This window comes from Condylura cristata, unplaced genomic scaffold, assembly GCF_000260355.1.
Source record: "Condylura cristata isolate star-nosed mole 26May11 unplaced genomic scaffold, ConCri1.0 scaffold00028, whole genome shotgun sequence".
NCBI classification, from domain to species: domain Eukaryota; kingdom Metazoa; phylum Chordata; class Mammalia; order Eulipotyphla; family Talpidae; genus Condylura; species Condylura cristata.
This window is the reverse complement of record NW_004567129.1, coordinates 4,252,912-4,269,724: the sequence shown is the minus strand read 5'-3', so window position 1 is coordinate 4,269,724 and position 16,813 is coordinate 4,252,912. Positions and strand designations below refer to the sequence as shown.

General features: G+C 42.0%; 1 protein-coding gene across 1 annotated transcript in view; it reads right to left on the bottom strand.

Moving 5' to 3' along the window:
* The window catches only part of MBTPS1 (membrane-bound transcription factor peptidase, site 1), a 53,508-nt gene that overhangs the window by 36,331 nt on the left and 364 nt on the right, over positions 1-16,813 (bottom strand). Inside the window, exons 2-3 of the mRNA XM_004690339.2 lie at positions 4,074-4,557; positions 3,089-3,346 (exon numbers count right to left, since the gene is read on the bottom strand). Of these exons, the coding sequence (XP_004690396.1) occupies positions 3,089-3,346; positions 4,074-4,236 (421 nt within the window). The 5' untranslated portion in view covers positions 4,237-4,557. The remainder of the gene's footprint in view (positions 1-3,088; positions 3,347-4,073; positions 4,558-16,813) is intronic.

Sequence of the window (16,813 nt, the reverse complement as noted above, 5' to 3'; positions counted from 1 at the left end):
GTCTCTGGTGAATCCTCTCACCCTCCACATCTCTGGCCTGTACCCCAGTTCTGTATGAATAAATAAATTAATTTAAAAAAAAAAAAAGGTGCCTACTACAGAAGGTCATAGATAAAAGCAAGAGAATGAGCCCTTTAAGAGATGAAAATTTCCTTATGGGCACCTGACACACAGTGGAGAGTACAGCAAAAGAAACCCCAACTGTAAGATTCTACAATCACTACTAAAATTGGGCATTTCTGTATTTCCTAAAATATTGTGGAGTTCTTCAAGAAAATAAAATTAAAAGGGCAGCACAAAGAGAATCGAGTGAGCGAGTGAGCAACGCCAGTGGCAGCCAGAGTGGAAAGTCAGCTGTGGAGCCACCGGAAGCAAGGCATTAGCTCAGCAAAGAGTGGATTCCAGCACCAACTGACTTGCCCATGAGATGAGGGGAGGCACTTCTCAGACCACCAATCAGGAAACAGTTGGCTGGCTGGGGCAGAAAATAGGACCAACTCAGATTGGCTGACTTCAATCTGAGCAAGCTGAGAAGCAGCTCGCATGCTAAGCCTTATAAAGATACGGAACAGGAAGAGAGTTTCAGAGTTCAACTCCTTTTCAATGCCAGGAGATCCAAACTGGAAAGAAATCCCATCAATCTGCTGATCATGGGACATCTGAGTTCAACACCCATTCAGCACGGTCAGATCCACACTGGGGACAAGCCAGCCCTATAAACATGAGGACACAGAGCCAGCTTGTTTCAACAGAGCTCAGATCTCATTCAGCACCAGAGAAACCCTAGTGGAGATTTCTGTCAGTGTGATGCATGCGGCCCATGTTTCAGAGTTCCCACCTTATGTCACACCCCAGATCACACACCAGGAGAACCCTGGCAGGGCAGCGAATAAAGCAGAAGCTCCAGTTACAGCTCCCATCTCAGCATGTGGAGGTGCGCAGAGAAGAGGAAACTCTCAAAGCCAGGGCAAAAATGTCAGGTAAAAACTCAACGGGGGTCATCTTGGAAAGCTGGCACAGGAGTGAAACTAGAGGCTGCTCTCTGCTAAGCAAAGAAGGGAAGGGGAATAAAAGCACATGCAGGAATAAAATATAAAAGCAATCTCTCTCAGATCCAGAGGTGCTTCATAACAGAACACTTACATATGCATCCTCCCCCAGGCAGGCAAACACTGGCAACTCCATGACACTGGGTGGAAAGGAATGACAGGCACCTAGCTGTCTCATTTCTTTTTTATGTCACAAGGAGTACAAAGAACTAAAAAGAAGCCTTGACCTCATTTGAAACTGCTCCATGCATCATCCTGACAGAAACAACCATGTGTGAAGACACACATGTGAAGAGTGCAGGAATACAAATGACTACTTGGTTTTAGGAACTTTCTGTGTAAGAAGTGATTTAAAGGGACGAGAAGTGAACCTTGTCAGTTTTGGAGTTCTGAACAGGTAAGACTCTATGTCTGTAAAGATCTGTAGCACATTAACCGTTAGATTGCAAGCATGACTCAAAATTCAACACATTAAAGTGTACTCATGCTCACAGACTTCTAAATAAGGCCCACCACTTCATGTTAGCTTTCTTTTGTCTTCTCCCTGCTGAGTGCTGTGATGGTGCCGTGCTGTGTCGCCTGTTTGCAGGTGGGAACAGATTCATGTCCTCCATCTCCTGCCATTCAGTCTCTTGGGCTCTGACAACTGAGCTAGCCTTCTAGATCTACATAGATAAAAATAAACCTTATTTAACAAAAAAAAAAAAATCTCAAGTAGATAATGAAAACTATACAAGTCACAAATACACAAAGTGCCTTCCACTTTGAGAACTTTGGATTATCCTCGTTCTCTAAACAAGTTGTCAACAGCAAGGCATTTAAGTCAAACGCAGCGCATTGTGCTGCCTTCAAAATCTACATTAACTTTGTGTTGAGTGATGTGCAAATTTATGAAGTCAAGCAAACATGCTCCTTGACTTATATAGAAATGGAGCCAGAGGTCATTCTATCAGTCTCTAGCTCAGGTTTTATTGGTGGGTGAATGCTAACATCCTCCAGGCTGTTTTTATATCTTTAATAACCATGCCAGTTCCTGCTGCATTGACAATCTTCCATAAAAACAAAAAATAGAAGATTTTGCTAAAAACTAAAAAGGCACATCTATGTATCTGGCTAACTGTACAAGCTTTGATGTGTTTTACCTTCTTGGATTATTTTACAGTTAATGCTTTTTAAAGAGAAAAACAACAGAACCAGACAGACATGCAGAAATGGCTCTGAAGAAATCAGACACTTGAATTCACAGCTGACCTGACAGCAGTGATCATGCTATGCAATTCATTAGTTTTTTTCCCCTGTGTATTTTTTTAAAAAGCACCTCAAAAACTCTCAGGTCTAGAACACAACAAAAGAAAAAAAAAGCAATTATTTAATGAGAGAAATAACAGTCAAAGAAAATAAAAGGTGCGATTTGTTGCCCCAATTTCTAATAAACAGGAAATATATTCTCCCTTTGGTAATTAATATATATGTGCTTTGGAAATATATGATAAGTACACAATTTATCATTTGAGGGTAAATTCTATCTTGAAAGCCTAAATTGTAAGGAGTGGGCAGAATGAACCTAGGTGCTGAGAAGAGAACAGCCAAGTCACTTCCATCATCACACCTACAACTGCTGACCTCCATAAGCCCAGCTCAGGAAGACACGGTCACAAGTGGTCAGCAGATTCTGAGAGAAATCCAAAGAAGTTATCATGGCTCCAAAGTCTAAAAGCTGTGAAACTAAAGTTGGGTGAAAATCACTTCCAACAGAAAGATCACTATCACCCTCTAATCCAAACCACCAGATAAGCAACAAGTCTGTTTTTTGCTTCTTAAATTCCTGCCCAAAAATGTCACAATTGATGAAACTAGTTGAAGAAACATAGTATCCTTCACTGTACTATTTCTCAACCATACTGTAGTTAAAACATTCCAAGTAAAGCTGGGTGTTGGGGTGGGGTGCATGGGAGGCATCATGTGTGAATACATGCATGCTCTCACTAAAGCCCAATAAAACAGAAACTGAGCGAGACAGGCCCAGACACAGTACTCACACTCTGCGTACTTGAGGGTGCGGAACACTTTCCGTTGGGGTGTCACCCGTTTAATGTTAGGGTGACCTTCCAGTGTCAGCAGTCCTGCCTTCTGTTTTTCTTTTATCTGAATCACTTCAAAATCACTAGGGTAGTCGCTGGAAGGATTGTTTCGAGGTATAATTCTCCAATTGTCTATTTCACTGCTCTTCAGGGCACTTGAAATAAATGAGTTTCTAGCTTTGGCTGTAAAGTATCCATTGAAAGCCACAATATATTCTGAAACCAACAACCACAAAAAATAATTTATACATACATATAATCTCACACCATATTCCATTCATACACTTACATGGGTATTAAGTTCCCTAATAAAAGAAATCTTGTATGTCTTAAAACCTACAGTACAAAAGAGTAGTAAGTAAGTATATCAGGTTAAATGTCTGGGACAGCAGGACCCAGAACTCTGAGATAAAATAATCTCTATAAATTTCCTGATCACAGAATACATTGCTCATAATCAGACACCTGTGCTATTCTCTAAAAAGTAAACATCAATACAAGTCTGAATGTGTGCCAAAAAGAACACAGGTAAGTTTCTAAGTAGGGAAATGGAATTCAGAGAAACCAAAGTTCAGTTTTATTTCACTGAAAACAATAAAAAACTGAAGTGGATTATATGGGGCTATTTGCTCAGTTATTCACATCTGGTTACTTGAACTTCAGAACACAGACATTCAGCACCACTAATTTCCCTCCCCTCTTCCCTTTCCACAATGGTTTCTGTTTTGTGGAATTAAGTCGTAAGGAAATAATTCACAGTCATTTTCCATGCTTCATCTAAGCTAACTATACTGCGAAAACAAATGTCAACTGAGTCAGGTCCAAGGGTCATACACTTACCCCACCTGATATTTATTATAGAAAAAAGGGTTTTTTCCCCCTCAAAAGCTAACATTCAAAAAAGAATTAGAGAGATCCCTGACATTAAAAATAATATCATTACCATATTCTACAACTGTTGAGGAGAATTCCACCTTCAAAGTCAGGTGGGAACAGCCAGGGCATGGAACCTTTTCAAAAGATTTCTTTTCCAGTCTGTCACCCAGATGTTTCTTCCCACAGAGCAAAACCACAAGCAGAAGCACCCAGATGTTGACAAGCTTCATGGTCACAAATGACCGTGGTCATAAAATTCACATAAATTCAAATCGCACTTTTTTCTTCCTTGATTATAAGTTCATTTTTGTTTCAATTAAAGCTGAAACAGTATTGATGAGCCATTTTACAGTCCGGTCCAACATAAATAAAAGTTAAATTTCATGGTCTTTTGTGGTTTGGCCGGAAAAGAGGCTTCATTTCTTTCTTCGTTTCTTCTCCATCTTGGACATCAGATTTCTCTTCACTCTGGACCAGACAATTGAGTCTTGTGTTCCATTTGCACCACAGAACCAAAGTCCAAAGAAGCTAATCAATCTCTGCCAGCCAATCTATAAAACAAAACAGGCAGCCCGGAGTGGGCATTAGTAGTGTTCCGCTACAGCCGACCAGGACTGAGTTATAAGTGTAACTCAGACCAGGTCATAAAGACGTCTCATGTATGAGACACAATGGTATGAGACAATCACGAAACACCTTGCTATTTCACTTTTATTTGGTCACTCCTCACCTCTTTCTGTGAAAATGACAGCTTCCAAAATAAAAAAAGGAATGATTAAAAAGTGAGAAAAACGGAGAAAATCTCCAATAACCAAGCAACACCAGGAATGTTAAACACACTGGCTCTGAGAATCCAAGCAGCCAAAGAAGAGAAATCACCATCCTTTGCTTCTGATTCTTGACTGTTAATTTGAGATTCTGTATTTTCCTATCATTTGAAACTCTTTACCCCATGGTATTCTCCCTAATCAGTGCATTTCACTAATTTCACCAGTTTTACAGGCAAAAGCTTAGAGGGCACCCCAACTTTCTCCTTAAAGACAACCCAATTTCCAAATAAGTATTCAGTAGGACCTTAGGAGGGATATGTGCTTTAAGTTACTCTAGGTGTGCCTTTTCAGATTTTGAAATATGTTCTGCCAATTTTATGAACAGAGCAGAGTAGGGTTTTTGCTTTTATTTTTTTTTTTTAAAGATGTATTTATTTGTGCATACAGAACTGGAGTACAGGCTAGCGGTGCAGGGGGGTGAGAGGCTTCACCAGAGACACAGTGGGGAGCAGAACAGGCGATCTACGAATTACACTGCTGAGGGGAGCAGCAGGTGGGTCAGGAGAGGTCTGCAGGGCCATGTGGTCACCTCCGGAGCAGGGATTGAACTTGTGCTGAAGTGGCTTTAGCTTCTCAGTGCTGTGCTTTAACCCACTGTGCCACCAGGGAGGACCAGAGTAGGGTTTTTATTTTCATTTAAACTTATTCCACCTGAAACCTCAGCTTAAAGAATGTTTAACCTGAAAATGTATTATAAAATTACCTCTTAACTAGAATGATACGAGGGCAGTCTGTAAGGTGAGTTACTGGGCAAAGAAAAAGTGTTTACTACATGTGGACACACATACCTTTCAAAATAAGTGATGGCCAGAAAATGATCCTTCTTCACAGCGGAAATGTGAGCAGCAGAGAAAAGAGGCCACAGCAGCACACCCAGAAGCCGCTGCACGCCACCTGGGAAGCCGGCGCGCAGGCCGGGAAGACAGCAAAGCAGCCACACACTCTAGGTGGCTGCAGGCTTTTAAGAAAGCCTCTGGATGAGGAGTTACCTTTCCAAGAGAGGCTGTCAACCTGTTAAAAGTACTCTTCCGGCAGAAACTGAAATTCCGGAGCAACTGGGTGTGTTTGATTTCTGAAACTACTTACAGGAAAACACTAAATTATTAGTGAAATATGGGATTAGACTGTCTAAAGAACCTTTAAAAGATTAATAAGCTTCTTTTTTTAATAATAAAAGCTGTAACAGCATGCACGATCCTGAAAAGCAAGCCTATCTGCAGAGCTGGAGACCCAGTTGGTGGAGCTCACCCCAGAGAAGCTATTTCCTTAGGACCTGAAGACCAACAAGGAGAATGCCAGCCGTGAACACAAAGAAATTAAAAACAAAGGGCAGCACAGAAAAGAGAAGCGCCAAAAGTTACTCCAACATATCTGAAAGCAACTCTGTGGGGCACTGAGTTCCAGTTTTGTTTTTTGTTGTTGTTTGTTTACTAGAAACTTTGAGCAGGATAGCACAGAAAGTAATGACACCCATTTCTCTATATTGTTACTGGTCAAAGAAGGCAGAGCTAATCTTTGCTAGAAAATTGTCACTATTATATACTATGTTAAATGAACTTAGCAGTTCAAATATTTAAACAACTCAAGGCAAGAAGTTTTTTTAGAAAATGAAGCAACAAAAACCCTATAAAATTCTTCTGCCTCAAAGAACCTATAAAGTACTGAGACTATATGTAAGACAAACAGTAGTGACAACAGTAGAGCAACTCTCAGCCTTCCTGGGACAGTCCAACTAAACTTGTTCCAAAATAATACACATGGGTAAACAGAGTAAATTCACAACACATCCTTTGCAGAAGATGCTCTGTCCACTGAGGCAAGAGCCTGACCTTAAGGAGAAATTAAAAAAAGAAAAGAAAAATCATGGTTTTTTGGGTTTCTTTCTCATTTTTAAAATGCCTAAATAATCATCCAAAATAGAAAAATAAAACGTATTAGGTTTCTGGAAAGTAGGACACTGTGGTATCACAGGACATTCTCTGCAGTCAGTTTTTCACAAGCCTAAGACACTGCAGTATGCAGAGGAAACACAAACTATTGTAAGAGAGGGAACCCCTCAGGGATGATCCAGCGGAAGCCACTGGGCAGCAATACCAGGGGCAAGAAAGGAAATGCCGAGGGGGAGGCCGTGCATGTGCAGAGCCACAGGCTCGGAGGGTTTCCCGAGGTGCAAGGGGTGGTCTGGAGTGGTGGACAAGGGAAAGGCAGTGGCTCTAGTGAAGTCTGAGCTGGTGGGGCTGGAAGCATGGAAGTGGGCATTCTGGGTGGAGCAGGTGGTCCAGCACAGGCTCTGCAAGCCCTTCAGTGTGGCAGGGATATAGCCAGAAGCCACTCAGGAGACACAGACAGACAGCAAGCAGTGGGGGGCAGCAAGGGGTTAGAAAGTCTGAACGAACATCCAGCAAACAGGAACCACAGAACAGCTGCAGCCAATGTAGTGATGCACACACAGCTTGGCAAAATTAAACAGCTGGGGGACAGCTGAGCACCTCTGCTCCCCAGTGCACCTCAATCACTGAGTATGTTCCAGATAGGAAAAGAAAGTAAAGCAGAAAGCACTTAGCTAGTGAGAGTTGCCTTATTTTAAAAGGAGTAAAAAGATGCGGAATATGACTCCTTAGGGTGAGGGGTGAGACTTCAGAAGAAGTAGTGCAGAAGTCTTTGAACAGGGGCTTTTGAGTAAAGACGTGCTGGAAGCAGGAAGCACACCAAGTCAGCTGAGGAGAGAGCTACAGAACCTGAAACAAGCAGGTGCAAAGGCCCAGAGGCCAGGCACACGCTGGTCTGTGTGCAGACAGAAGAGGCCAGCAGGCTGCAGCTGCGAGAAGCAGATGGGGTGAAGAGGAGGGCCTGCAGGGCAGACAGGACCTCAGCACACACTGAGCAGAGGGAAAGAGGAACCTGAGTCCAGCAGAGGAACCACCTGGCCACCCAGCGCAGGAAATGGTTCACTCTGGTCTCAAGTTTCAGGGCACAAAGGGGCAATGAAAGGCACCTATAAGAAAGAACCCAGGCCCTCCCTGGTGGCGCAGCGGGTTAAAGCACAGCACTGAGAAGCTAAAGCCATTTCCGCATGAGTTCGATTCCCGCCTAACCAGAGGTGACCACATGGTGCAGAGGTGACCACATGGTGCTGCAGACCTCTCCTGACCCGCCCGCTGCTACCCTCAGCAGTGTATTTTGTCGATCTGCCTGCTTCCCACTCTGGCTCTGATGAAGCCTTTCACCACCCCTGAGCCTCTGGCCTGTACCCAAGTTCTGTATGTACAAATAAATAAATCTTTAAAAAAAAAAAAAGAAAGAAAGAAAGAGCCCAAAGGGCCCTCCCTGGTGGTGCAGCTGGTTAAAGCACAGCATTGAGAAGCTAAAGCCACTTCAGCACAAGTTCTATCCCCCCCACCCTGGAGGTAACCCACCCACATGGCACGGCAGACCTCTCCTGACCAGCCTGCTGCTTCCCTGAGCAGTGTACTTCATCAATCTGCCTGTTCTGCTCCCCACTCTGTTTCTGGTGAATCCTCTCACTGCCCCTGCACCTCTGGCCTGTACCCCATTTCTGTATGCACAAATAAATCCTTAAAAAAAAAAAAAAAAAGAAAGAAAGAAAAACCCCAAGGGAGGAGATGATGGCTTGGGTCAGGAAAGGCCATGTGAGATGTGGGGGGGGGGGGGGGGGTCAGAGGGGTGTAAAGTCAGGTGCCCAAGCCCTTGTGCACAATGGAAGATGGTAGCTGCCTAACTGAGGTGGGAAAGGCTGGAAAAGCTGGTTTGGGGACACTAGCAGGAGCTGAGGTCTGACAGGGTAGAACTCCGGAGGAACCTTGGAGGACATGTCTCAGGGCAAAGTCTGAGCAGTCTGGCATGGGGAGAGAGGAATGGGTGGTTAGAAGAAAAAAGGCAGAACGAAACAGAGAGGTCAACCCCCACCCCCAAGAAAAATAAGTGGAAAGAAAGCTTACGTAAGGAAGGGTGGTCAACAGAAAGAGACTGCTAGTTTAGTCATTAAAAGGTCAGTGATGCTGTCCCAGTGACAGACGGATAAGATGGCCACCAGACTCGGTACACTGCCCTCCAGCCAGCCTGCTCTAGCCTCCAAACTCCTGGACTAGAAAAACTCCCTACAGATAAGAACAGCTTGGAAATGACAGGGAAAGGGACACACCTCCCTATTTTGTTTGGATCTTGTTATCTAGTTTCTGTGCTTTACAGGTGAGCTAAAATCTGGATTCTAAAAGGACACTGTCTTCAAGGGCCTGTGGCTCATAAAATGATGCCAACAGATGGTGCTCTGTGTACCAGCACTTGAGAGCCCACACTGCGCCTTCCCAGGCACTGAGATCCACAGCAGATCCTGCCCGCCCGCGTGGTGTAAGGCAAGCAGGGGAGCACCCCCACACGGCTCTCCATCTAGCAGCAAGCAGATACGGACAGACAGACAGACACACACGAGAACAAAAATACCTTGAAACAAAATTTCTCTATTATCTCTTCTTCCCTTTCTGAGTAACTCAGATGACAGATGAAGACAAGAAGGTAGGTGTTTATGGGAGCCCTGTGGCCCAGAGCAGGATGAGAGTCTGACAGGGTGAAGAAGGTGTGTAAGATGGAGAGGAATCGCTCAGGGATGTCAGATCGTCAATGGGGTGATGGCAGTTGACAATGGAAATTGCTCTGATGAAATAATTTAGGGTTTCCCTGGTGGCACAGGGGTTAAAGACAAAGCGCTATCAAGATCTCTGCAGCCACTGCAGCACAGGGAACTGACCCACATGGCACAACAGACCTTTCCTGTCTTGCCTGCTGCTCCCCTCAGTAGATCTGTCTGTTCTGCTCCCCACTCTGTCTCTGGTGAATCCTCTCACCCCTCACACCTCTGACCTGCACTCCAGTTCTTGTATGCATAAAAAAAAGCTCTAGAAAAAAAAATTTAGACCCATACATTGTACAAAAATGAACAATAATATAATGACTATATTTAAAAAGATAAAATAAAAAAGGCAAAAAATTATATTTTAGAGCTAACAGGAGGCAAGATTTTTCACTGTCAGAAAAAGAAGTTACTGATACAAGGAAAAAACCTGAATGAACCCTTCAGGATTAGACTGAAACTAGAAGTACTGGTATAAACTCAAGGTTTCACTATGTAGACCACTATCAACACACGCAAACGGGTGTTTCTTCACTGGGGGCTGAAAGGACATGGGAGTGGTGACATCTGGATAACAGGAAGCACCTATCTGGTGCTAGAGCTGATTTCCCGAATCCCATTCTCTACTAAAGTAAACCAACTAGCAGTGGAGCTAGTTCCAGGCTGGACAGGGAAAGAACAATGAGTCTGGAACATCTACCTATGCCAGAAGGTGAGGACAAGGTGCTGCAAGAATGAGGCACTATGTCAGAGGGACACAGAGGCCAGCTTGGGTCAATCTGAGCATCCAAATAATGGAAGTGACAGATCCTAACCAGTGAATAAAGCAGGAAAACAAGAAAAATGACATATAAGTAAGATAACTTAAATATTTGAAAAAAAAATATTTAGTCTTAATATGTCTGCCAACAAAACAAGCATGGCGTGCCAGTGGAGAAGCTTCAGTAAGCTAAGCGGCAACAAGGCAAACAGCTCTGGGGCTCCGCGCAGTGAACAGCAAGAAGCTCCACCTGGATCAGATCAGGAGGAACCTGCAGAGCCCAAACCCAAGAACAGCATTCAGAGCACCAGTATCCAATTTTCCTAAGCATGAGGTAATGAGGGCAAAGGAATGGCTGGCACAAGGTATCAACTAAAGGAAACTTAAGAGACACAACACTACCTGTGACTCCAGATGCTAAGCTGGATCCCTCAGCTGGCAGGAACAGGTCGGGGTCAACTAGCAAACCTGAGTGGGGCTGTTCATAACAGACTGCAGTGGTGGGACAGGACCCATTTCCTGACTCAAGGGCTGCCTTGCCGAAGGCTCCTGTTGCAGGAAAGAAAATGCCTACCAGCACACCGGCAATAATGGAATCGGGTCTGCACCTGACTTTCAAATGGTTCAGAGAAAAACAGGTGTGTGCCATTCTTAAAACCTTTCTGTAGATGACTTACAAAATACAAGCAATGTATTTAGTTGCCAGGAATGCTCCAAAGAGGGTGAGGGTAATAAATTTTCCAAGTGGTGGGGGGTGGTACAGAACCACTTATATTACATTTTAATCTGCTCTGACCAATTCATGCATTACCAGAACTTATCTCAAGTCAAACCTATTAACACACCCCAACATCTCCACAGATGGCACTGTCAGTCAAAGTCAAATAAAAGCACTTCTCAACCCAAATGCCCAAAAGCGGATAACTGGATTAAAAAGATGTGGTACATATACACAGTGGAATATTACTCAGCAACCAAAAAAGAGAAACACATGCCTTTTGCAGTAACATGGATGGAGCTGGAAGGGAACATGCTTAGTGAAATAAACCAGAAAGTAAAGGAAAAATACCAGATGGTTTCTCTCATAACAGGAGTATAATGGACCAGGCAAAAAAATAATAATAATGAATAGCTATATACCAGAGACATTTTACTGGGGGTGGAGTAGGAAATGGGATCAAAAATGGTGGGGTGAGGGAGTGCACTGCAATGGTGATAACAAGCAGGTGATTACAACTGAGATGGAAAAATGCACAAAATCATGTAAAAATAAACGATATTATTTAAAATAAATAAAAATAGACGTGTAGATGAATATATAAAAAAACACTTCTCATTCTAAGGAACTGAAAAATTCCTGAAGACTCACAGTAAACACTGCTAAAATTAAATTTCTATAAAAAATCAAACATTTTAAAAATTGAAATTCCCTATGTATAATACAAATCACATTTAAGAATTCACTAAAAACAATGAAATATAAACTCTCATGTTGGACTGAGTTTAAAGAAAAAACTCACAACTCTTAAATAGCAATTTGCCAATATGTATTATTACAAGTCTTAAAAATGGATATGAAAATATTTGGTCTATAAACCCAGTTACAAAAAAAATTAACACGATGTACTTATCACCAGACAGACAATAGTCTTAGTGATGCTCACATGTGAACTCAATTAATCCTCCCAATAACCTGTTACTATGACATTTGCAGATTATAAAATTAATGTCCTAACTGCCAAGCACTCTTCCTGGGGCAACACAGCAGTGAGAATGAAACAGGCTGGGAACATGGGTAGTCTAGTTTAAGGTTATCATGCTCTTAGGTGATAATTACACTATGCTTCTAAAATCTCCCCTATAAATTATTCCATGTAAGTGTGATCATGAAAACACACAATGATTTATGTCTGAGGATTTTTTTAAAGATTTATTTATTTATGCATACAGAGCTGGAGTACAGGCCAGAGGTGCAAGGGTGGTGAGAGGATCCACCAGAGACAGTGGGGAGCAGGACAGGTCAAGTAATGAAGAACACTGCTGAGGGGAGCAACGGGCAGGTCAGAAGAGGTCTGCTGCGCCATATGGGTCACCTCCAGGGTGGGGATCAAACTCATGCTGAAGTGGCATTAGCTTCTCAGTGCTGTGCTTTAACTAAATCACTGTGCCACCAGGGAGGGTTCTATGTCTGAGGATTTTAACTTGGAAAAATTAGAGACTATCTAAAGGGGTAATAAGGGGTGAACTAATAATTAGCATTCTTCCTCATATGAAATGCGATACAGTAATTTCAAGTTATATTTCCCTGGAAGAATAAATAATGAATAATGGTTGTCCTTCATAGATGCCCATATCTTCACCTCCAAACCTGTAACTGTTATTTTACATGACCAAAGGGACCTAGAAGCCATATTCAAACTAAGGATATCAAGTCAAGATGATGCTAGGTTATCCATGTGGGGCTAATGTAATTACAAGTCTCTCTAAGAGGGAGAAAAGAGATCTGAAAAGGGAGTGATACATGAAGACAGAAGAGCAAGGTGGGAGGTCACAAGAGGAAGAGCCTATGAATCAAGATATACTGGCAACTGTACAGATACTGAAAAGGGGAAGAAACAGAGTCTCCCTTGGGAAGTCCAGAAGGAATCACTGACACCCTGAAGTTAAGCACATTCATGTTGTTTTTAAGCCATTATATTTGTAGAAATGTTTCACAGCCAAAGTAGGAAGCTAATATTTTCCCACAGAATGTGAAGGAAAGCTATTGAAATATTAAGTAAAACAGTTCATGTACAGTGTGATCCAAATTTTTAAGTCTGTACTGGCTGTATCAGAAAACAAATGATTACAACAAAATGGTTTTCTATCTTTCAGTAGTATGAATTCAGGTATTTTATTTCTATTTTCTGTTCACTTTTAAAGGCACATATGGAATACTTATATAATTAAATAAAACAATTAAACACTTTAATAAATCTAAAGTAAATGCATAGAGAAAAATTTTCTGGCAAGACAGTGGCACAAAGATTCAAAATATGTTAAAGATTTAACCTGTACAAACAGCAGAGCTTAAAAAGAAACTATTTCCTAGAAATTGTTTTCAAAAATTGGTTTCTGCCTTCTAGTGTAAAATAAACCCTTTAGCTAGCTCATTCTGTAGAGGTTCTGTAGAGGTTTATAGCATCACTTACTCATAAGGGCCTAGTTAGGCTGTTATTGGATCCATTAAGTGTTTATTGGTTTTCTGTAAATTCTTATGTGAAAGACCTGGCTATCTTTCCTTACAAAGTGTATCCTACAAGATGGTATGTACACGCACAAACACAGATTTTCCAAAAGCATATTTGCCTGTTTTAAGACTGAACAAATAGTTTTAACTGTTTTAGTTCTTACGACGCTAACATGCTATACAGCACACGTGATTCAGATGTCTGTCATCACACTGCACTCATCACCAAGGCACCATAGTAATTACACCTTTAACCGGGTGTAGTTAAAAAAAAAAGTTGCCGTACAAAAAACAAAATGCGAACAAGTGCTAAATGAAAAATGAACGTATCAAAACCGATCCAACTATTACTGTATCATGCAATAGTAAGATTTAAAGAGATAACATGTTAAATGGAGAAAAGATTGTAAGTTATGATTTGGTTCAACTAACAGCTAAGTTCTTTGCAGATCTAAGACTGTTCTACACAGCATTCTGTAAGAATATCATTAAGATGATTGATAATTCTGGGTATAACTAAAGTACACCTAAATCATTTCTTTAAGATCATTAAACACAATTCAGGTGCAAGGAAATTCCTTCCATCACCTGGTAGTGATGTGACCATGCAGATATGCATGGCTTTTTAATGAACTATTTTACTCAAATAGATTCAGAGAACATGGAATTTTATTTAGGCCTTTAAGGGGTACACTCAGTTTAATTAAAATCTGGTTGTAAAATACCACTTTCGTAACTAATTGAATCCTTGGCTATACTACCACTGTTTAACAAGCTAACATCTAAATGACCTGAGACCACACCATCTTAAAATAAAGATATGTTCTTAAGCATGAGTGAACGCTTCCTTTGGGCACATTATGTCCATCAACAGTTTTTGTAGGGAGAGAAAACACAGATTATTCAGCTCCATAAGTCAACATAGCTAAAATCAACAATCTTAGTTGAAACTGTCTTTCATTGCCCAGCCCTCACAGATAGAGCTTGTATCAACTCATTCTCCATCCAGTGTGGTGAGCCACTGGAGGCACCTTCTTAGTACTTTCTTCATTTTACTGTAAATTCATCTCCTTAAGCAAGTAAGATTCATAAATCTTGTTAACAGATTTCTTCAGCCAAAATTTCTTCAATCAAAGCCCTTCAAGCTTCAGGGACCTGGTCATCAACCTAAGTCTTTCCACCACAACACTGCCTCAGGCAAAGCAATACAAGTACCTGAGGTTTCCTACAAATGCAGGTCCAGTTTTCTATTTTTAACTTGTCTCGTCACCAAGGGTTGGAATTATCAACTTTTCAACAGAATATAACCAGTATTTTACTCTCTTGGTGGAAAGAAGAAAGCTGCAAGTCTCCCCCAACCCCCTCCTTGCAACACTAACCAGAGCCAGTGCAGTTTGCCTAAGCCCCTCACCTCTCAGTTTCTGCTAGCAGAGGGTGTGTGGCACTTCACCGTGGCTGCCACTCAAAGCAGCATAATCCAAGAACTGACAGACCATGAGAAAATGAAATCAAAAAACAGTGGTGTTGAAGGGAAAGCTAAAAGCCTCTGGAGCAGAAAGGCCCCTGCTGGATCCTGAGAGAGCTAGGTGTTTCAAAGGCTCCACAAACACTGCATTAAAGTGTCACTTTCTTCATGGGTAGAGCCAACTCCTGATTATAATGAATACCTCAGGAGTCATGGGCAAGAGTTCAATTTGGGCAGCCTGACTGTTCCACTCCCAACCAGCTCTTGCCATCAGCATCATAAAAGGAAAGGGAAACAAAATTTTATTTGCAAAAAGCACACTATATAAACACATTAACAAAATGTGTTACATCAATACAAATGGAACACTGCTGGGTCACATGAAGGGTAAAATAATTGCAAAGGTGCAAAATCAAAGAACCAAAAGTCAAGATGCCACCGAAATGGATAACAGGCAGAAAGGGCAAGTCTAGAGAGACAAAGTAGATCAGTGGTAGCCTGGGATTGGCAGGGACTGACTGTAATGGTCCTGGGGATCTTTTAGGAATGATGGAAATGTCCAAAAGTGGACTGTGATCATTATACAAGTCTGTAAATTTTCTCTGAAACAGATCACCGAGTAAGTGAATTTTATAAAATTTTACCTTAACAAAGCATTTACATAAAGTATGTATGTATATGGTGATGGGAAACCCGCGAGGATTACAATTTAGATGGAAAAAAAAAGTACAAAATGATGTAAAAATAAACTGTTATAAAATTTTAAAAAAGGAAACTGTATAGCAAAAAAAAAAAAAAAGTATGTATAGATATACATGTTTCCCTCATAGCTGGAGTATAATGGACCAGGCGAGAAAATAAGAATAATGAACAACCATATACCAGAGACATTTTGTGGAGGTGGAGTGGGGAATGGGATCAAAAACGGGGGGGGGGGAGTGCACAGGATTATGGTGATGGCACACTGGTGGCTCGGTGATGGGAAACCCACGGGGGTTACAATTGCGATGAAAAAATGTACAAAGTGATGTAAAAATAAACTGTTATATTATTTTAAAAAAGAAAAAAATAGATATGTATATAAACTGGGTGTTGCAGATATAAAAGAATAGCTGAGGAAGAATTTCCGTTCCCAAGCAGTTCATTTTTTTCTAGAGCCGCAAACTGAAAAACTAGGAAGCACAGTGCTTTATCATAGCATAATTAAAATTAAAACTAAATTCTCAAAAATCAACTCTGAGATCTTTGGCCACTCTCACTGGAAGTGTCAGTCTGAATCTACAGTAAATGCAAACATCTGATTTGCGAAGACCAACCAGTCAGGATTCTCGGGGACTCTATCCAAAACAAGGGTAAAGATCTTTATTTAAAAAAATGGTCTTTATGCAAGATCTGTAACCTCGGTCTCGGGTGGCAAAAACAAGAGGTGGTGAGGCAAGGTTCTACGATCCCATCTGACAGGCATTCCGGTCCTGACAGTCTCACGGGCCCAGCTGCCTCGAGTTTCTTAATCTGCAATTTGGAAATCGGTGGAGCCGCAGACACAGACGGCGCTAAAGCAAAGAACTGAGGTCACCTAAAACCTGCTAGCAGCAGCCGCGGGCACAGTCCCTGGAGGACGGGTCCCCTCGGCGGCCGAGGACCAAAACCAGGTATATCGCTCGCTCCAAAAACGCTTATTTCGCATAGAGAAAATGACGGGCTGGAGCAAGCGACCAACCCGCGTGAATATGGAGAAAGACCTGGCCGGTCGGCCGCCAGGACAGCTCCGCGCAGGACGCTCGGTCTCCTCACACGTTCGCCCCAGCGCCCAGTACCGCCCGGGTCCCAGCACCGCCCCCACATCCGGGCCCCCGGCTCCGCGGCTAGTCCGGC